The following is a 22,832-nucleotide window of genomic DNA, read 5'->3' as shown; positions in this document are numbered from 1 at the left end:
CCTTGAAAGGCTTGTAAAGTGGGAGGTTAAAAGCAGCATTAGTGAGTTAGTGTCCAATTCCCACTGGGACCTAGTGGTAACCAGCATCCACAATAAACAGAAAGGGCCCGTGTAATTTAGTGAGCAGAGACGCATGTGCAGAGGGCAATGTGATCGAGACTTAGTTTTTAGGGTTTCCACTGAGATTGCATCCATGACCTAATGCTGGATTTTGCCTTGGGTATTCTGCATCCTACCTACATGCACAGCACAAGATTGCAGAAGGGGCCTGTCTAAAGATAGCATTTCCCCACTGCCGAGACTGCGATGCTCCTCCACACAAAGTGCAGCAGTTTCTTCTATGAAGGATTGCTAAGTGATAAGGACAAAAACTGGGACTGCCAGGCTCTAAGCATCACAATTCCTTACGGCTTTGCAGCAGAACGTTAAAGACAGGATGAAGAATTAGCGGTGTCAAGGAGAGAATTTGCTACTGTCACATTTGTTTAGTTATTTGTAGTTACAAATATGATTTGCTGCTACCAAAAATCAACTAGGCTGTGTTAAAAGTGTAATTTGATGCCCGGCTATAAATCTCCTTAATAAAGGTGTGGCAGAGATGATGTTACCCATATATAAAGATTAATCTCCATTTAAATGTATCTAAATTCAGGAAGCTGAAGGACGCCGGCGCAGAGCGAGGCTTCCCATGGAGCTCCCCTTGCTTTGTGGCTCCCAGTCAATGCTCATTCTTCCTGCTGCCCGCGCGGTTGTACTTTACATTTAGCCACACAGTCCTATTTATTATTCTCACTCTGAACTTTCACGGCATCCCTTTCATCAGCTAAACTCCCCCTTTGGAAACAAACATCTATTTGAACAAAAACAGTCTTTACTGAAAAAAAAAAAAAAAAAAGAAAAAAAAAGGGGGTTGGGGGGGGTTTGGAAATCAAAGCATTTTTAGTGAAATGAAGTTTTCTGGACTGAATTACCCAGCCTACACCATAGCATGCTCAGCCACTGGAAATTATTTAGAAACAACCGAGGGATGGGGCCAAAGGCCCGGGGCCTTTATCTGAGCAGGATGATTGATGTGCTGCGGCCCCGCTGCGGGGAACAGCGATGTTATCTGTTGCTAGCAGCAACAGTCAGGGGCGCAGCGTGGGGCCAGCAGCGGCCGTGGAGCTGCGGCAGGCCCGCACACAGGGACAGACAAATGGGCTTTTCAGCCGGACAGGTCTCGTGGGGGGCTGTGACATAAAGGGCCCTTTGGAAAGGCTGGAATTGTCAGCCCTTTGATGGCCGCATGCTGGGCCATTAGCTTCTGTTACTAATTTGTGGTGCATGTGAGAGGGCAGAGTGGAGGAACACCTGCGTGCGGCTCGGCGCTGCGGGATGGAGTGGGGATAAAGGCTGCGGGTAACCCTGCCGACCGAGGGGGGATGACAGCGGTCGTTCCTAATGCCAGCCAGAGAAGGGCCGCCCCGGTGGAGCACCAACCTGTCTAACTCAGACCTGGAGATGCAAAGAAACTGGGAAAATGCAGAGCTAACGAGGGGCCACCTGGAGCACGGCAGGAATATGATGAGGGAAAATAACACTGCGGATCACAGAATGGCTTAGGTTGGAAGAGACCTTCCAAGCCTTGCCATGGGCTGGCTGCCCCTACCAGTTCACAGCCTTCAGCATCTCTCCAGGGATGGGACTGCTTGTGGCTGGCTCATAGGCAGAAGCAGGAGGCTGCTGGGACCGGTGGTAACATCCCAACCCCAACACGTGCAATCCTCACAATGCTTTGCATGTCCACCAGCCCTCTCACCACGACATCCCGAGGTCTTCTTGCCCTGTGTCTGGCTGAGCAGCTCAGCAAGCAGCATGCCCAGACCTCCATCAAGATCAAGGAGTGCTGGGAGCACAATGCAGACCTGCCGCCTCCTCGCCCTGCGCTTTGAACACAAAACCACGCTTCCTTTGTTGGTTAGCATTCAGGATGCTGAAATTATAAGCATTCACGACTGCAACTTTAAAGATTAATATGAAGGCAACCTGTGTGCAAGCAACTAGAGAAGGACACGTTGTGTAATCGTCTGCAGTTTGTACTGCCGTCTGTGAGCCAGTCCAGTGACTAGTGAACACGTTAACTTCTGGGATGATTTTCACTGAAAAGCAGTTTTTCCAACCAAATGATCCCATGCAGCCTGCAAAGCCCCTCTGCCCCATGTGCTGAGCTCTCCTGGGACTGCTGCAACTTCCCACCGCTGCCACAGAGGTGAAGAAAGCCCTGCTGCTCTCCCACTCATTGTCCAAGGCCAGTGAGGGAAAAAGCTACCTGAACAGAACGGCACAAGGATGTTTGCCCAAGGCACAGATGGACCAGAGATAAGGTTCTGATCAGATTGGGTGCAAAGCATGAAGCAGACAGTAGGTCTTAATGCGATCTTTCACACTCCACCCCTCCAGCAAAACAAACCAGAAACCCCCACCCCCACAAAAAGACCCCTCACCCTCAAAAGCTCAAGAAAAAAAACATCCTGTACCAAATGCACTGTTCAGACACCGAACCATTTGCACACCTCATGCCCGAGGTTATGATCATCCTGCCTTGCCCCCTGCAGCCCACAACAAAGAGCTGGCAGGCAGCCCCACAGCTTTGTTTCTGCACATTTCAACGCTACTCAGCCCCTTCCTGCAATCATCTTCTCCTCATTTTCCCTGGCTGTCCACTATAGCAATGAAGAAAATTAATGTGAAACTGCAAACTGCCCTTCTAATTTTTCTTTCTCCTTTGAGAACCTGCCCTTCTCTTTGATCTTCCCAACGAGCCCATCTGATTGCTGATCCAACCACCTGAACAGAAACTTGAAAGTGTTGGTTGCCGATGCACAATGCGTCACAGCACTTTGGGCCAGCGAGGTGGGTAACGTGTGGACACTTCAGCTGACCACATGCCAAAGCCTTCCTTCCTAAACACCAGACTGGTCTGAATATCATTTGCATAGCTCTTTGTGCATGTTCAACCACTGAGACTTCTTTTAACACTACGTTGCCCCAAATGACTTCCACTGCTATTCAGCATAGCAGTATTGCCGGAAGCTTTTGAGGAACTGATTTCCTTTCTTTTTGCCAGATTGTAGCATTTATTTCTGAAAGGCAGCTACCACATCAATCCTGCCAACCCAACAGCTCAGAGGCCATCATTCAGCTGAAGAAATCAATAGAAGCCCTTTCCAAAATCCCCAGATTTGTGTTCTGCCTTCCCCCACGATACTTTAAAACCCACCAAATCTGTGGATGAAGTGGGACCTGCCAGGCTCTGCTGCCCAGACTTCTGCCCTGTGTGCCAAGCACAGCGCCGCCAACCAGCAGTGCAGAGTTACTTATTGCCAGCCTGCACTTCAGCATCCCTCAGATAAAACGATTAACTTCACATCAATCACCTCCCATTATAGAAACAAAGTCACCGGGATAAAATTCTGCTGTAGAATCAGTTTCTTTTGGTTTTTATAATGAATGCCTTGGCTTTCATTTCCCACATAAATATCTATTCTTTTTCATTTATGTATCATGAGCCCATCATGCTGCAGCAATGGGAGACGCCTCATCTTGTTTAGTGCCTGCTAGGGTTTTCTACACGGTGCCCCTCATCCAGCAGACACAGCCCAGCTCCCCGGGCCTTCTGCCCTTCTAGTCGGGTCCTCAGCCTCTGCTCCAGTGTCTGACATAGGAAAAAACATGCAGAACTTCAGAAGAAATGCTGACAAAACAGACAGACAGGCCACTCCTCTACAGACCTGCTGTAAAACCTACACACATAGCCCCAAAGAGAGTGTTTGTGGCAACAGCCCCTTTAATTCCCTTCCCTCCCTGCTCTAAACAGTAGCCACAAATAGGATTTATATGATGAAGCTGATTCTGGCGTGCCTGAAAAAGTTCTATTTGCTAAGAAAAGCACTTGAACAAAGATGCACTGTGAAACACATCACTGTTTGTTTGTTCTGAAATACAAATATGCAAATAAAGACACAATATGTTTTAAAAAATAATAAAGTCTTAAATGGCTGCCCAAAAATAACGCAGCCAAGCTTGAGGAAAAGATGTGGATATAAAAGTTGTGATTATCTACCAGTAGGATTAATCCAAAGAGATCGGCTGCAAATAAAAACAAAGACAGAAAACAAGGGCAGTTCTAACCACACCAGAGAGCAGCAATGGTTCCAAGGTGGGCAGGTGGCTCCCCTGGCACCTTGGCAGCTCACAGCACTCTGACTGGCAGCACACTCCGAAGCCCTGCTGTGGGCTGCTGGCTCATTGCACACCCAGGGGTCACGCTTACTGTCCAGAAAAGCAGCTGTCCCTCCCATGTGACATTCGCTCCACAGCTTGCTGGTGGTGCACTCTGTTGGTGCTGGAGCTGTGGGCTCCTTGTGCTGCCTAGTATCAGCCCTACATCACTTTGAGCTCCAGCTCAGGCTGCACATGATCATGTTCCCCACCCTGGGCTGCAGGCTTTCCTGGACTAGCAGACTGTTTTGGATACGGTCAGACCCTGTTGCTTCCAGGTGACAGAAACATGAAAAGTCACTGCTTCGGTCTTACTAAAGACAAAGGGCTGGGAAGAAGAGGGCAAAAGTGAATATAAGATTAAGAACTACAAATGGCTGCAATTGTCCAGTCCGTGGGTAATGTTTTAAAAGCAAAATATCTCCTCCTGGTACTTCTGTGTGCTCTCCATCCCACATCCTCCAAACAGGCATGTGATGCTGCAGGGGTGACCCTCACAAGGCCTGGCATTCGAGGAAGGGCAGCAGCTTAGCCACCTCCTCGGTGCTCTGCATGACAATTAAAAGGAGCCTCATTTTTGTTATATCATACTTCAAAGACGCAGTCTTGCCTTGGCTAAGATTTCACAGGAACTCTTGAAAGGGGTGGGCTAAAATCACCTCTTGGGAAAAAACAGCTCGGCAACAACAAAACCTGCAAAAAAATAACCCTAAAGCATCAGAATCCAACGACACACACACACACACACACACACACACACACACACACACACACACACACTTCCAGGCATTTAATTACAAAATATATGTGTATGACAGACATCGACAAGCCTACAGGAAGATTTCTGCTTCAGTATTCAATGCAGCTGCAATAAATATTTCAAGGTTTCAAATGGATGCTTTGCAACAGCACAGTTTTCATTTGCACAAGTGCCAGAAGGAAGAATTCAACACAGGCTCAAAGCAAAACCAGAGTATTTTCCTGTAAAACTTTAATTGGGAAACTGACAATATATAATCTGTACATCACTGCCTCCGAGCTGTTGTTAAAAAATTAAAGCTGTATCAAAAGAACTGCTTTGTTAAATTAACACGTTATGCATACCAGACAATCTGCACCAGGAAAGGAAATAGCTTTGAGTCAAAAAGCACTGATTGTTACGGTTGTCACTGCATATGCAGACGAAAGCATCTCCTACCTTGTACACAGACACATGTCCTCATGTCCTCACAAACATGTCCTTTTTATTTCAAACGCTGAGCAAAGCCAAGTACAACACTTCCTATCTGTCTATCCGTCCACCTCCATGTGCAATGGTGTTGACCACCGCTGCCCATTCAAACAATGAAGACTTCAGGCTCAGAGCATCTTGCCCAAGGCCACCTTCAAAGTACTAATTTAAAACCTCATTTGCCCACGGCCTCTCTCTCAATCTTGTCCATTATAATCCTGCAGTTTGCTCAGCAAATATACCAGGAAAACAAACCAGGTGCCCTAAGTGGTCCCGAGAATACAACGAGCACCCCTGATCTAACCTTTGCAAGCCCATGGCACCGCCACCATCTCTTTGGCTTCAGGCTCATCATGCAGGCTGTGCTTTGAAGGGTGACTCATCACTCCGTGCCCAAACTCCAGGCAACTGACAGCCTCAGGGAGACTGAGCCGCCTGCAAACATGGAGCGCGATCCCTCAGACAAGACCGGCTCCTCTCATCTGTTTCAAGTTGTTCACCTCCAATTTGAAGTGCCAAAGTACTTTTCGAAGATGTGATCGATAGCACTTCCCCAGTGTAACTTTACAGCCTCTGCACATGACGGTCTCTGCCGGCTCCATCGCTCACACCGAGAGTCTAAGGCACGGCTGTGGTCTGCAGTGGTTAAGACGGGTTAACAGTTTTGAGGCTTTTAAGATAAGAAAAATTTCCCTTGACGTTATAAACTCTTCAGGTGGTTACAGACAACAGTTTCTGCTTTTTTGATGTCTTCTCAGAAAAGAGCTCACCGAATTTTATCAGTCTCAGGGGTGACCATCAGATAACCAAGCTATTCCTGTCTGAACCACTCAATGCATCTCCACCTTCCTGTCACTGGCAATCCACAAGACAACCGGGGGACTCGAGCTAACCGCACGGCTCGCAGCGTACATGATTAAGTAGGTGGGAACTGATGCCAGCTCAGCTCGAAGTGTCTTTCTCTGCTAACCAGAACCTCGCCGCAAGCTGCGGAGGGGAATGACCACAGATAACACACTGATACCGAAACCGTTCGGTGAAGCTGCAGCTTCCTGCTCGAGTGCTCTCACAATCTCTCAGAAATGAACCTTCAGCAGGAAACTGCCTGCACTTACATAGGCTATGTGGCACGTATTACTGACTCTTGTTTTCAAGGGACCATTTATTACTCTCTCCCGCCCTCTCCCTTGGCTCCCTAGAAATGATCTGAATCAGGGCTCTTAGAGAACAGCAAGTCCTTAGTGGGAGGGAAAGACGCTTAAAACAAATCTGTGACCGCCCTCCACCCATCACAGCTTGATGCCTGCCAGTTACACAGCACTTATTGGCCTCGGGCTTCTTCGCTGTCATATCCTAATCTTCATGCTTCGAGCTCTTTTCCTCTTAAACCAGCCTGCTACTTGGCGTAGATGCTATTAAGCAGCTTTGGAAGAACAGTGTGAACACTGTGGGGAAAATTTGTTTTGCAAACTGGAAGAGAAGGTTTGATTTAACTTTGATCACAAGCCTTATAATCACGCTTGTGTCAACATCTGCTTGTATTTTGCTATGAAAAACGCTTACAGAGAAGAGCCTTGTAAACATGAATGACTTCTGAGAACAAGTTCTGAGTCTTTGGCTCATCACAATAAGCTTTTAACTTCTCAGCTGCTCGGGATGCTGCCCAGGATCTGCAGATCTGTCCTCAACTACTGATGGCAGCAAGAAATTTCTCCCACTGACTTGATGTTCATAACCAGGACACAAAAAGAGGGCACACTGCTTTGGTGACTCACCAGATCACTTTCGGAGTTTTAACCACTGAAGCTGACAGCACTGGTTCATCAGCCTTTTAAAAATGATGCAAGCTTTATCCTCCATTTTCTCCCCTTGTGATTGTCCAGTGCCCAGCCAGCAGCACTCGGGCACACTGGCTGTGCCGGCACACCGGCCATACTGGGCACACCGGCCATACTGGGCACACCATCCATACTGGGCACACTGACTGGAGCTGCACTGCAGACAGGGCCTCCACGAGGACAAAAGATACCAACTTCCCACCATTCTTGTTGCAAAACTTGGAATCCTCGTCATTAGTGGTACAGGACCATATCTAGAAAGAATCTATAAATAAAACCATTGATTCCCTTAAAATCTACATGTGATATTTCTTGAGTGTGCAACTTCACGCCACTGTAAGGACCAGGAGTTCTTGCTAGGTTTTTGATTTTATTTTTTTGAGCCATATACTAACACCATAATCAAAAGCAATTTTCAGCTCAAAACTGACCTCGGGGTCACCAGACTCTATGGCAAACTGTTCCCTTTCATTGGAAATACACTGCACAGCCAAGATGTTAGCACATACAGCCCGGATGGGCCTCAGGGCTAATTAAAAAGTATCTTTGGTTCTTGTGTCTGTTCCAAGAACTGTGCAGTAAAGCAAACTTTAAAAAAAAAACTCATGAAACAAAGTGCCACAGAAGCAGACAATTCACACAAAACCAAAGCACAGCTCAGAGCGACAAACCGTTCTACTCAGCCTCAATGCCTTTGAGTTCCTGACCTGTGATGAGCTGAAAAACCAAAGACCAGCTGCAGTCACTGGGAGCTAAGCTGAACACTGGGTATTTTCAGCTGGAAGTTAAACATTTCTCTTATAGCACTAAGCCCATCAACCAACAGGTTTTAAAGTAAGATGGACAATGACCAACTTTTGGGTACAGCAAGGACCGAACTTTTGAATTACACCACTGCCTCCAAAAAGGTTTTGCTCAAACAAATGGTCTGGTGTTAATCTAGCACCTGGCCTGCTAGCTGCTGAGCAGGGCTTCAAATGCAGGCTCCTCTCCCAGCAGAGCAGCACTGCAGATGTGGAGCCAACTTTCCAGCACCCATCCGACCCCTGCTCCTCAACCTGCCCACCCTTGCCCTGCCAAGCTCTCCCCCTTACAGAAGCAGACATGGTGTCATTCCTCTTGCTCTCCCACCCATCGCAAGCACAGGAGTGCTGCCTTTCTGCTGCACACACAGCTACATTCCCCAGTACGTGTGCATCTTAGCAGCCTGCTACACTGCAGCCAGGCTGAAACACCAAGTGAGAAAGAGAAACCTCAACCTGCAGCACACAACAGATTTTCTCCCATTTGCAGTTTTTACAGCAGAGCCACCACACCTCAGTATGTTACCAGAGCCTTTCCAAGGTGTGAGATCTCACCTAGGATTGTATCTGTTTTGCTAAATTACAGTTGCATCTATGTTTTATGTTAAGACAATGAAGATTTGTCATAGCCCTTAATAATGAATCACAGTTTAAAAAAGGAGACAGAGATGTGATTTAATTGAGTAAAGGCCACTAACCTACAGGAAACCCTCCCTAACCCAGGGATATGTAGGTAGCTTTATCATCGGTCCAGACAACTCACCCTCTGTGGATCCAAACAATCCAAAACAGGGAAAACAATTTTGGGACATAATAAGAATCAGTTCCTGAGCACGAGGACAAAATGTCATTCCACAGAAGAGAGCAATTAAGTATTTTAAATTGTACAGTGCAGTAAAATGGCAGCGTTCTCCAACGCCAATAGCATCCACAGAGTTAATTCACTCCATCTCTTTTCCTTGTTCTCTCTTGTTCACCTACTCTTAAGGTCACCAAAATGCGCCATTCGTCTCATTTCTACAACAGCATTACGAGTTAACGCCACTGTTATTTCCTCTGCTGCTCCCCTTACACGTCGTGGTTTTGGGTGTAGGTTTCAGCAAGGGCATATTGAGATACGAGATAAAACAAGAAAGCGTGAACTCCCCCACCACGTGCATTTCCTCTGAGGAACCTACAGCCACAGGCAGCACAGCAAACCCCAGCACCCTGCAGCCTTCAGCAGCTGGCTCTGTCAGCCCCTCCTCCAGGCACAACGCCCCAGCATCGCTGATTCCCACTGCATGAGACTAACAGAGAATTAAAAAATGAAGCCCCAGTCCCCACAGAGGCCCTGCATGTATCCCCTGCTCACTGCAAGACAGCCAGGCTCCAACCAATTGTCTGTTTGCATCGCCTTTCTATTGGTGTTGCTAGAGAGAATGGAGAGGAAGGGGGAACAAGGCATGGTCTCGTAAGGAAAGGGAGCTGGGAGAAGACACAGTGGTGTGAAAAGCACCGAGACAGATGAGCAAACACTGCCCTGTTATGCAAGGAAAGCTATGGCATACATATGACACAACCTTAATCAAAAAGGTCCAGAAATAAAGAGCAGATACTCTCAAACTCCTTTGACTTGCCTCTTCAGTAAGATGCAACCCTCACTGGGCTGGTGAATTCAGGATGGATTTAGGACAGCTCTTCGTTTCATTGTGTGAGGCCACTGACAGCAAAGTTATCCTGCCCCCAAAGCTGAGGAGCACAGGGAATTTTGGGGGATGAGTTTGTATAACTGCATCCTTCTGGACAGATTTGATCCCCCCAGCACTCCCAGCCAACCTAGCAGTGATGGCAGGAAGATGAAAATCATGGGCAGAACTCACACAGAAGTCATCTGCCCCCTCCCTCCAGGGGCTCACAGCACCAGCTGGCTGCAGCCACCCTGTGCTGGGGCTGCATGGAAAGGAGCAGGCAGCAGCCTGAGCTGCCCTAGGAACAAAGCTGCTCGGGAGCCTCTGGGGCAGCCCAGTGCCACTGGTTCAGGCGGGCTGAAACTTCGCCACACAGAGCCCTTTGTGCTTATTTATGGCCGAGGAGATGAGTGAAAATTTATGGGACTTTTCATCCTAATTAAAAGCAGAAGCCGTCTAAGAAGAAACAGATTTTCGGAAAAGGGAACTTCTAAAGGAAATGTGTTGTAAGGATGTTCATGGGCTTCGCTATTTGTAAAGCTGAAGTACGCAGTTCATTTGTGTTTGTACTTCTGCTTACGCTTTTCACAGGACATTTCAAAAACCCTCAAGAGCCCGCACAGATCTGGAATAATATATGCTCTAATTACTCAACAGCACTGAGCTCATGGGTTACAGCCAGACTCAGAGGCTGGCTGAGCTTGGCGGGCTCACAGCAGCCTGGCCCTGCCTAACACAGCTCTCAGAGCAAACTATCGTGGGCTGTTCATCCAGGAAACACCGTCTGTCTGTGTGAACTCAAACCTGGGGATGGCTCTTGTGAAGTGAGGCTACTTTGGAACACACGCGGATAGAACGACAGCAGAAGCTAATTGCTTGGGATTGACACTCACAGTTCTGTTCTCAGCTCTCAAATATTCCAGCTGTCTTACACAGAGAGAAGCCCTTTAAAAAGTCTTCATATTTCCATAACATATTCTCATTTTTCTATCTTTTTTCACTCCCCGCATTGCTATTGCTCTTACAGACCGCATACCACTTCATCACAGTCTCCTTTTCTTTCCCCTTTCTGATTATCTGTCTTCTAAGACAGAGCATTGCTCCACCCGAAGGGAACCTACCTGCCATTCTTCTTGCCCAGAAAAGGCAGACAATTACAGTCCCTCTTTTACACTTGGCATCACGGCAAAACAAGACTGATACTTATTTTAGGATGACTGGCCCTTTGTTCGTAAATCTTGTCCAGAAAGTCTTGCTCGTCTTGCCAGTCCACATGCACACCACTGTAGGAAGTGCATACTAAATTCACTTTTTTGATCATTTAACTTTGGCTCCAGCTCAAGGAGTTTCAGATTCATAACAAGAGCCCTGTTTCCAATATTGATTTTTGGCATGGGAAAATGCTAATTTATCAAAGGTCCGAAAGAGCAATGATTTTTCCAGCCCAGCTACAAAATTTTACCTACCTACAAGGAGAGATTTTTCATTGGTGTGACAGATCAGCAAGCAGAGGAAGCCCATTAGTTACAAGCCAAGTTTGGCTCTGGTCACTGAGCACGCCTCTGCACCCATGAGCTGCAGCCACAAGAACTCCCAAGCAGGAGCAATACATGCTTCAGTGCAATAATGCTGTTAATCTTAATGTAGACACCGATCTTTCTCAGGATGCCACTCATGAAGGCAGCCTTGGACACAGGGATCTCTGTGCTTTTTGCATGGCTTGCATCACCCTGCACAAAGGCAGCGGGTTGCGGGGCAGTGCTAACCCGGCCCTTCTGGGCTCTTTGTATGGTTCCTCCCATCCATGAGCTGGGCTATCTGAGACACCGGTTTCCTGTGCTCAACAAGGAAGATGTAAAATCAACAGAATCTGATGAGCTGCCAGGGATGTGAGTAGGCCACAAAGACTTTGATATTTTGCAGAAGCTCAGAATAAAAATCAGCTGCCGCTGTTGCCAAGTGCACGTTACTGGTTTTGTTTAAAAAACATCCTCCAAGAACAAATACAACCAAACAAAGCTGCCTCATCATCCTGCACTTCTGCTCTGAGGAACGCAGGTTGTTTCACTGGCTGTCCATCCGCCATATGTTTTCAAGCTCACTCAATTATTCGCTCCTGCATTTTATTCCTTTCCATTTCAGAAGAGGAACAGCTGCACAGATGCTTTATAAATAAACTACATAATTTTTTGGAAGAGGTTTTTTGTTTATTTTTTTTAAGCTACTATGAAGTCTCCCACTTCCATCCTTTGCTGTACTCTGTTGAAGTTAGTCAAGTTCACCTGCATCTTGGCTTTGCATGATGAGCTCAGCTGCAAACAGCGGCGATGCTGCAGCCATGAGCAACAAACTGCATGGGCTGATCTTATTCATTGTAGATACTTTCTAAGCATTCTAGATCCCAAATTGACTTAGGTATCAGAAATAAACTTGATAGATGGCCCAAGCTCTGCAATACAGCCAATCAGTAACGTGCACGTAATTTCAAACAAATCAGTGCATTCTGGGGTAGACAGGCCTCCTGTAGTGTTACCAGAATGAAAACCCATTCTGGCTGCTCGAGAGGGCAGACAGACCTTCCTGACTCAAATCACATATCTCATCTGTGCATGCAGGAAGAGCATGAACATACATGTAACCATCAAGTCATAAAGGGAATAAGATATGAACCTCCATAAACAAACCGGTGTTCTAATTCTCAGCACAGAGGAAGCACATATGAAACACACGCTGCTGACGAGACAAGCAGCTTGCAGAAACAGTACAGACATCGACATGTCTCGTGTTATCCACACAGAACTACACGTCATTCAAAACTTCATTTGGGGAAATAGCTCTGTAAGGAATTTTGGCTGCGACGTCATTATGTACATTATGGACAACCCCTGGGTTGGGGTCAGTCTCCTTGAAGCCACGGTTTGAACATCTCTCTGCCACCTGGGAGGATCCGCTTCCAGAGCAGGTTTGGGCCAGCAAGGTCTGGCAGGCTGAAAGAGATAGGCTCTGCCTTATGCTAAATCAATTTAGAGCAGCACTGGAGTCTTAAGGGAAATGGCCAGCCTCAGCAGCTGGTATGTGGTGAGGCAGAAGGCAATTTAATAAGGAAAATGACAACCCATAAAGAAAAGCAACCCCGGCTTACACAGCTCAGAATCTCAAAACACTGCCTTGGCACGTGGAAAGCTCCTACCTCCCTTAGCAAGTCATGGGTTGGCTAAATAAAAGAACCTTGTCCCTACACATGCGCAGAGGAGGAGCTATAAATTTTCTTAAAGTCATTTATCTGAGAGACAAAAGTAAATTTCTTAACATTCAGCAGTGCTGGAAAATGGTCCTATGATTTGCAGCCTTAGAGATCCTAAAAAGAACTCTTTGGGCCTTTTCCATTAAGATTTTGAAATGTGTGCTACAGCCAGTGGGAAACTGCTTCATTCCCAAGCCATGCCCTCAGTCTTGCAATCTGTGAAGACGACTCATTATGATTCATGTGGTGCCACGGGTGTGCACGGCATTTTTCTGATAAACAGAAGATGCAGCATCTGCCTTTAGGAGCTCAGGTGAGTCCAGCTGTTCATGTGAGGGGAAGGCAGTGTTCAGCAAGTCTGCCAGGATAGATTTCAATCCCTGTCCCAGAGCAAATGTTCCTCATCACCCAGTGAATTCAGCACTGATACTCACCTGGGATGCTGGAAAGCCTTTGATGGAAGGATACTTAAGAGATAAGTGTCATTACTGTCTAACAATTTGTGACATCATTCACAATACTTCAGGACTTTTCAAGTCACGTTACTCTGTAAAGCGCCTGTGATTCAGTTGTGCTTAGCTCGGCATCACGTGTTTCTGATAACACACATCATAGCATGCACCAGCCTTATCGTAACAGATGTCTACACACCACACGCTTGTTGTGAGAGGCAAACAGTGTGATTCCAGGACTTTTCATATTGACATTGCTAAGTCACTCATACCCTCTCCTATTGAGTCATTAATATATACACTAACATCTACATGCCTGCCTTTTTGGACACCTGAGCAAAGGTACCCAAATAAACAAACAGCTGTACCACCCCTACACGAGTAAACTGAGAATGCACATAGAAATAAGGGACATGTGAACAGAAATGGTCAATTCGGTATCAGTTTTCCACTGCACACATACGACAACACCACCAGCCCTGTACCTGGGACTCTCCTGTGAGAAGACCAGAAAACGTGCCTCTGAAAACAAGGGATTTTGGTTTTCTGCTATAATCTCTTGTAACTTAGAGCTTGTAAACAAAAAGGGTATCGACCTTTTTTTTTTTTCCCCGGAGTGGTGAAGGACACAAAACTTAAAGCACAATAACTTTCTCTTTGATTCTTGTATTTAATGCATAAATGGCAACCTATATGGGATTGAGTGAGAGAGAGGAGGGAAGCATCTCCCATTGATGTTGAAAACTCTCCACACATCTTTCAATTCTCAGGCACTGACTCTCTATCTCAAATGCACTATCCAACAAGAAAAGAACCCTCTCCAAAGGCATAAAATTAAATCCAAGGATCCCCGGACCCTTCATGCTCTCTCATATGTCAGACTGGTCCCTTGCCAGGTGCATGATAGGCCCATTCCCTACGCCTGCTTCCTATACCCTGCATTTCTTTCATGGCAGTGGATAGGCAATAGGTGGTGTAGACCTCTGCAATCAACATCAACAGAAGTGAAAGAATTAGCTGTAAAATGACTTACGGAGTAGCCTCTTCCTGAAAGCGATTGAGCAGAACTCTGTGGGAGGAAACAATATGCCACAGTAAGTAATGCAAGAGATTCCGTGTAATGTAAGATCAGATCATTTTGTGATTCCCTCCCCCAGCCCAGTGTTACTTAGGGGAAAACTTCACAAGCAGAGCACCTCCAATTCTCTCCTGACATCCTGCGTGCTGCCATGGGAGCGACAGCAAAAGAGCATTTCCAGGGGAGGGTTCCGGAGCTATTTCAGACATGGGTTTCATAAGATATAGCAGTGCTTCAGCAGCACCTTCTAACTGAGGTAAAGGCTTTTGGTGTGGGATGCATCTTCATAGAAACAGAGACTCAAGGATGCACCGGAGTATTTGTTTAAGCTGTCCCTCTCCAGGAGGCAACGACCACTTCCTCGCAGCACATGGGCATACAGATGTCCCCTGGCTCAGGCAGCACATCTTGCCTCGCCAGCTCCAGCTCTGCCACGTAACCACACAGCCCACTTCCATTCCCCTCTATGAATTCATGAGCCTGCAGCCTTCATCGCCGCAGTATTACCATATGACAGCTCTATCTGAAACAATAGCACCGAAGCACTAATTTATCATCTCTCAGAGCTTTAATAAGCATTCTGTCCCTTTTGAATAAGTTAAATTATATTGTTTACTTCTGCTTTTCATTCCAGCTCCTTCTGCTCCTTTCTCTACCACATCCTTACCTCTTTCACACGCTGCCAAATCACTCAGTGCTTTTCCTTTCTATTATACCACCTCCAGCCGCTTGGCTCTCCTTCCCCTCACCACAGCCCAAGGCCACTGAGCTGCTGCTTGTCGCTGGCAGTGGCCTCCTTGAAGCAGCTAAATGAATTCCACCTCTATCTGCAGCTGCTGCTCTATGCCTTCTTTTTGGAAATTAAAAAGGAGCCTGGAACAGCGCGGCATGGGACACAGAGGGAACAGCAGCACATGACCCAGCAAGCACTCTGCAGGCCCATTTCCAAGTGTGATTTATAATCACGACGCCCTTGCTACGTGACTTTATTAAACCAGATTCAGGGAGTCTCAGCAGTCCCATTTCAAAGACTGACATTGCAGTGGGTACCAAAGGCTGAACACTGACGCACTGCAGGCGGACTTCAAAGATTACCTCTCTTCCTGCAGCAGCAGCACATGTTACCGTGGTACTCAACAACCAAAACAGCACAGCACCCCCAAAAAGATTGATGCAAACTGGCCTTGAGCTACTGCAAACACCTGCAGCTCCCCACCTGTACAACAGAACCCTCCTCACTGCCATTCTCAGAGCCCTGCCTGGCACACAGGACTCCAAAGATCTCTGCTCTGTGAGAAAAGGGCAGCTCCAAGGCAGGTCCAAGATGCCAGTAACAGATCCTATATGGGGGCAAACCTTTGGCCTTTTGTGTATCACGCATGGATTTGGCCTCTGCCTTCAAGCTATAAAAAGCTACTGAGGTATTTATAAAACCTCTTCCATCTAAGCTGCCCAGAAACTGCTACAGATGGATGAAATGAAGGGAAGCAACACTTCTTTCTTTTTGAGAACCTAAAGGGAACCCATCACTCCTCCTAAATACATAAAATAAAATGATGGCTGCTCCGCCGCTCACCCCAAGCACACAGACGGGAGAGGTGGGAGGGAAAGCAGGACGGACGGTGCTTCCTCCTCTGCCCCTCACTCAGCTCACTTCTAACAGACCAACAGAGTCTAACAAATTGGAAATAATAACCCAAACCAGAAACAGGAGGTTTCATTCAAAGCTTCTCCCTAGGGAGACAGCCCCTCCGAGCAGCCTTGCTGTAAAGCAGCTCTTTTCAATCTCAGAGACTTGCGGACTCCCAAATACTTTCCAGGCACAGAGCAGACCCCTGCCTGGCGGACCCAGGCACGCCAACCGCAGATCTGAGTTGCTGAGATAACAGCCCGGCATCCCAGGCTGCCCAAGAGCCCCAAGAATCTGCAAGGCCAATGATTTAAAACCACCCAGCAGAAAAGAACAAACAATTGCTGAATAAAAGGGTTACATCAGAAATAATTAAAACGGAATGGCAATTTACACTGGCATTTCTCACATCTAAGGACCGATTTCTCCCTTGCAAGTCTTAACATTGCATTTCCTGGAAATCAAGGGGAAAAAGTTGTTGTTTTTTTTTCCTCCCTCAAAACTTGTATTATGCGTATAAAGTTAGAAGCTGGTGAATACTTTGGATTCAACTTGTAACATTCTTTCCAACAATTAGAGCTGTTTGCACGCATTTTTCTGCACATCTAACAAACCACCGTTGCCTTCTTGGTTAGTTGGGAATGCTGGGTCTCTTTTGGAGGATCCATACCAGACTGCCACATGGAGAAGCTCTGAATGCACCAGCAAACATCAGCTATGAGTGCCAGAGCAGAACAGTTTGCGTGCAACGGCGGCGGATGTTCCTAAAGAGAATATCTTTTGGGGTTGATATAAACATAGCTCAATCCATATGTCTCAATATCCACATCAAATAAGAGGGAAAAATGATCAATAGTAGCTGCAAATGTAAGAAATCTTAGTGGAGGTTTTAACTTGGCCACTACCCAAGCTGGGAGAGACCTGTGGTGGTGAATGCGAGCCTGTCTGGCAGGAGCAGTTACTCGACAGCCTGCAGCTGCAGTCTTGTGTGGCTGCTGCCATGCCAGGACTGGTGGCCCTCGTGCCTCTCTCTGCACTGCCCATAATACCTGAAGCTTCCAAGGGAGCCTGGTACTTGTTAGGGGCATAATGAGGCTGGTCTGTGCATTTAATGATGTGTAAGTGGAACTACAGAGCCAGGTGGCATTTGTGCATAAAGACAAATGGCTTATAACGTTTTGCAGATGATGTGCTCTTTTGCAGCTAAAGATTTTTAGTTCTTCTTAAGCCCAAGGTTAAAAACAAAACCAGACAGCACAGACAAGACATTTCAGCTATGTCACAGAGTGAATTATCTCTACTCTGGGATAGCTCTGCTGTTAATTACATTGGTTGTAAAAAAAAATATGCACCTTTCTGGCAGCAAAGTCAAAATCCCACTGTTGAAAAACTCAACTATTCCCACACCAACGCCCTTCAGAGTTGGAGATGCGCTGCAGTTTTATTTAAGAGGTTTCTTCTTCATTCATTACAAATACCACAATTGTGATCTAGAAGAGAAAATCATGACAAAACCTCACTGACAACCTTCAGTAAGTTTTTCCAAGCTAGTCTACTAAACTGATGGGAAGTGTTATTTCCCTTGTATACATGGCCTTCCCCTGCTCTTATGATGTAAAACAAATCAAGACTCACGGTCTGATGGGGAGTCTTACAACAATCCTCTTGCTGCCTTTACCTCACCAAGCTCTAAATCCCTTACACTACTTTTCTAACCAGGGATCAGATTCTAGCCCGGTATGTGGAGGGGCAGCCACTGTCCATCGTTTCCCAAAGGTTCGCAGATGACAGCTCACCAGTGGGGACCTCCAGGCTCCATTTTAATGACTCGGATGTAGGACTAAAAGGTGTTTTGAGCAAGTTTGCTGATGATACACAAATGGGAAGAGCTGCTGACTCCACCAAGAGTGGAGAGGCCTTGCGGAGAGATTTAGACAATTAGAGCTGAGCAATCACCAACAGCACAAAGTTTTATGCCGACAGTCATACAAAGAGTGGCTGAGGGAACTGGGACTGTTTAGTATGGTAAAGAGGAGGCTCAAGGCAGAGCTTAACTGTGCTCTCCTCCAAAAGGAGGTTGTAGTGAGGTCGGGGTCAGCCACCTTCCTCAGATAACAGGGACAGTACAAGAGGTAATGGCCTTAAATCACACCAGGGGAAGGTCTCTTTTCTCCTGTGACAGTGATAGGACCTGAGGGAATGGCATGAAGCTGTGATAAGAGAGGGTAAGGCCAGATATCTGGACAAGGTTCTTCACCACAGGGTGGCTGGGCACTGGCACAGGCTCTCTTGAGCCGTGGGTGCAGCTCTGAGCTGCCCAAGCTCATGAAGAGTCTGGAGAATGCTCTCAGTTCTGTGGTTTGATTCTTGAGTACTTCTGCGCAGAGCCATGAGTTGCACTCAACCCTTAGAGATCCCTTCTAACTCGAGATATTCTGAGATTCTATGACATATTGCTATTCCAGCCCTTCCAAAGAGCTCCTTCAGGGTACCAGCCTCTGCAGCATCCCTGTGCTCAGCTTTTCCTGGTCTGAATCACATTGAGCTCTTCCATCCCATCACACCCTGCCCAGAACTGAGACCAGGCATCCTACACATCTCACCATTTCTAAAGAGGATAAATGTGGACCTGCGGTGCCACCGTGGTCCAATTCTCACTTCAGTGGATCTTTTGATCATGCTTCTGGCAAGGTACTTCAGCCTTAGGCGCACGTAATGGATCTACAGCTTTGTGCCCTGCTGCAGCTTTAATCCCATTGCCCCAGGAGGGTAAGCGTGGTACAGAAAGTAGGAGGGAAGGGGGAGATAGTGACTGATGGCACACAAAGAAAAGGAGATCACAGCAAACTGTTTGAATTAGAAACCACAGAAATTGTTTTGTATTCATCTACCAGAGAGAGAATTGTGTATCTAGTCTATACAGTATGCTAGGCACTTATCAAAGAACGTTCAGAGAGAGGAAAATCTCTCAATTTCCTAAAAGACTTCTGTCTGTTAATACATTTAAAGAAAAACAAACAAACATACGAAAATAGGATGACGGAAAACCTGAACAGATAGCCTGGGGGATGGGAGATGAGAGGAAAAAGCTCTGAACAACTTAGTAGCAGGGCTTGCTTTTTTTTCCTTTTCCTTTTTTTTTCTTTTTTGTTCAACTGAAGTCAATCCCTTGAAAAGGAGAGTTTTGACTCTTAAGTGGCCAGCACCTCTTGCAACATATTTCCTAATCAGCGAGTATTTACGGTCGATATTTTATATTTCCAATTTCCCCCTAAGGGCTCGTGAGAAAGCAGCACACCTGCCAACCTTTTCAGCTGGGCCAATAATTGCCAATTTGCTCTTTGCCTTAGTATATCACTCAATTTAGCCCTGGCTGTGCCCTGCATACATCCTCATTCATCTCTGTGCCCCCATGACAATTAGAGTGTTAGCTTCAGCTAACTAGGGCAACTATTCTACTAGGGTTGGAAGACAATTATTAGTCTATTTTCCCATCTTGTGGCAACAAAATTGAGAATCCATGACAATTATATTCAGCAATTCTGCACTCTGCCGCCTGCTCCCCCTCCTTGCCCCCACCTTCCGAATATTTCAAATTATCACAGCTCTACTACCACATTCAAATTTTCCATGTTCACAGGGAGTGAGGCTTCTATTTAAATGATAATGAGGGACGATCCATTCAATTTAGTGAGGGAGAAAATCCATTAAAAAGCAGGCAGTTCTTAAGCTGATGGGTCAAGGAAAAGATAAAACCCTTTTTTTTTTAAAAGCCATTATACAAGGCTCTGTGTGGATTTTTGGACTGCTCAGGACATCAGAAAAGACTAGGACAATTACGGAACACGGGGAAAGCCAAAACAAAATGCCCAAGCCTTCCACTTTTACTTGGGTCAACACAACGAAATAGCAGTATGGCTTATCTGGCTCTTAATTCTCTGGTAACTTCCAATTACCGCGCTATGAAAGACAGCAGAGGAAAATCCTATTCTGGAACAGGGCTGTTGACTCTGTGCTGGTTGTAGAGGACTCGAGAGTACACGAGTAGCAGGGATGTCAGCTTAGGAACAGGTTTTAAGGGAATTTCACATCAACACTGGGAACACAAACAAGCAGCCAATTCCCACCCCCCTGTCCCACGCTCCATCGTATCAGCTGCGCAGACCCGGGTTAAAACTTGTCTGCTATCCTGCTCAGAAGTTTCGTCATCCCAAGGACGAGATCAGCCCCAACAAATCACACCTCTGCAGCCAAAGATGACTTCACCAGATGATAATAAGCATTTTTTCCCGGTGACCCATAATAAATGGCACTCAGCGTAACGTCTGGAAAGAAGGGACTGTGGAGCACAATTGCTGTTTTGCCCTGAAGTTGCAGCGCTGTCCCCTTGTGGAAGTTGCACTGTGTCAAAGCAGCAGCAGAACGCTCTCATTCTGCGGCTGGCGGCGGTGTGAGCGTGCCCGCGTGTGCAAGACACAATCAATCACTGGCTTTGGTTTTCTTTAGAGTGCAATTACTTCACGACAGACCAGGCCACCTCTTGACTTCACGGTCCATTAGAGACTAATGACATGCATTAATGTAAATAAAGAACAACTTACTGGCATCCCATTGAACAAGTCACCTCGAGAAACAAATCACACGGAGGAGCTAAAGCTGTTCATAATAGCACCTTCCCAATGGAGCCCACAGTGCGGCGCGGGGAGGACTGCCGTGCTCCGAAGGTGGCAGTGCTGAGCGTGCTAACCGGCACTTTCAGACACACATTTCCCACCACACCTGCTGCGTGCTGCCCTGCAGCAGCCAAACCTGCCGCCCGCCCCATTTACCACATTGTTCGCCCAAGTTAATGGGGAAAGGGATGGGAGGGAAAGGCAGCACGAAAACCAGTCCTGAAGGTCAAATGCACCAAGGAACAGCAGGAGAGCCACTCGGTGAAGAGCAATAACGAGCCCAGGTGCCTCCTGGCACAGCACATCCATCTGCATGGAGTGCAGCCACACCACTGCAACCGCATCCTAAGAGTTCCATGCGTAACCCCTAACCAAAAGCAGTACCAACCTGCCTTACCTGCACAGCCCTCCTGCCCAGCTGCTTCCCCACACTCAGTGCCACGCAGAAAGCCTTGCACCACTTCAGCTGCCCACCACTCACAGAAGCCACGAGCCGGGTTACACAGCTTCAGAGCAGCACAAGGACCTGAGTCACAGCACAGACCCTGTGCAAACTGAATCTCTGCAGCACGGCATCCTCTGCTCACCCTTCCCTGTCCCCTTGTACCAACAACCTGCTGCTTTGCTCCCTGGCATGAACACGGGGAAAACCACCCGACTGCGCCTGTGGGACTTTCTGACAATCACTAAATAGACTACAGAACATTTACTGGTATGCAAGGAAGCGTTGTACGTAATTAAAGCTAAATTGCACTCATCACGTAATGAACGAAGAGCATTCTGTGATTCATGAACCTTACTTTTCAAACTGTTTAATTACTAATTTGAAAAATTCCCATTTGCAATGGGTTGTCAGGTCACGAGAGCAACTCCAGCAAAGCTCAGAAGCGTGCCCTGGCCTCCAGGCACTGCCCAGACATCCCCACTGACTGAAAAGAAAAAGAATACCTATTTCCCACTGAATTTCACTGTCTGATTAACTGCCTTTGATGGTTTGGAAGGAATTAGGCACTCATGCCACTCCTACAGGCGCTGCCCGTAACTCTGGGGGCAAAGGGAAAAGAAGAGAAAGAATTGCAAGTACATTGGCTTAACAAGGAGAGGCTCCAGTACTGCTTAACGCTTTGACCTGCACTCATGGCAGGGTCTGGCTGCCTTATTCCTCTCCCAGTACCCCACGTTGCCATGCTGCCAGGCACTGCACTCACACACCTGTCAAGAGCGGCCACGGGGAGGGGATGGAGGGGATCGCATCGACTAGACCTACAAGCACAATGGGGACTGCTGCTGCCCGCCAGCCCCACTGAAGGTGCCCCTCAGGGGGTGACATGACCCAGGGACCCCCACCCACCCCCAGGAGAAGGGGCTGGCACTGCTGGGCTTGGCTCACAGGATGAGGCTGCATCGCTCCTCCTCCCGCTGCAGGGGCTGTTTACAGTCCCCATTCACACTCCAAACATGTAGAGAGAATTTTCCCCCGTCACATTTCCCTGTCAGAGCTGTCAAGCTGAATCCCGCTTTAATCTGCCAAAAGCACTTTTCTGCTGACATTTTTAATAAATACTTTCAGCTTTTAAACACATTTGTGGGAGCCATTTTTCCCCCCTTTTCTCCCTTCTCCTCCTATAGAATGGGCTCTGAAAGCCTTAATAGCAAATACATTACACTTATCAAAGGCTTCCCCCCCCCTTCCCTTTGCATCCTGAAGCGGAGGTAGTGTTTTCAATTTTAAAGCTAAATTAACTGTCCAATTGAATTTAGCTGGTGTGAGCCGTTTTCTGTGACAGGTTTTAGTTATGAAGCATATTTTACATTAATAGAACTCAACATGAAAACCACTCGCTCTGGGATTTCTGTGGCTTGCCATTGAAATGGCAAATTTAATATTTCAGACATGCTCGTGCCAGCGTTTGATTATTGTTCTTCATTTAAATCTCTCCTAACGGGAAAGGT

At 46.9% G+C, this 22,832-nt stretch overlaps 1 protein-coding gene across 18 annotated transcripts in view; it reads right to left on the bottom strand.

Annotated features, from left to right (window-relative positions):
- Positions 1-22,832, bottom strand: part of FBRSL1 (fibrosin like 1) — a 397,085-nt gene that overhangs the window by 214,345 nt on the left and 159,908 nt on the right. For 16 of the 18 annotated variants that reach the window (XM_072350966.1, XM_072350967.1, XM_072350977.1 and 13 more), the window contains one exon: positions 14,532-14,567. The exons of the other annotated variants lie outside the window; for them this stretch is intronic. In XM_072350966.1, the coding sequence (XP_072207067.1) occupies positions 14,532-14,567 (36 nt within the window). The remainder of the gene's footprint in view (positions 1-14,531; positions 14,568-22,832) is intronic. 18 annotated transcript variants of the gene reach the window in all.

The sequence above is a fragment of the Excalfactoria chinensis genome, chromosome 16 (genome assembly GCF_039878825.1).
Source record: "Excalfactoria chinensis isolate bCotChi1 chromosome 16, bCotChi1.hap2, whole genome shotgun sequence".
Lineage (NCBI taxonomy): Eukaryota > Metazoa > Chordata > Aves > Galliformes > Phasianidae > Excalfactoria > Excalfactoria chinensis.
This window is presented reverse-complemented; position numbering and strand designations above follow the sequence as displayed.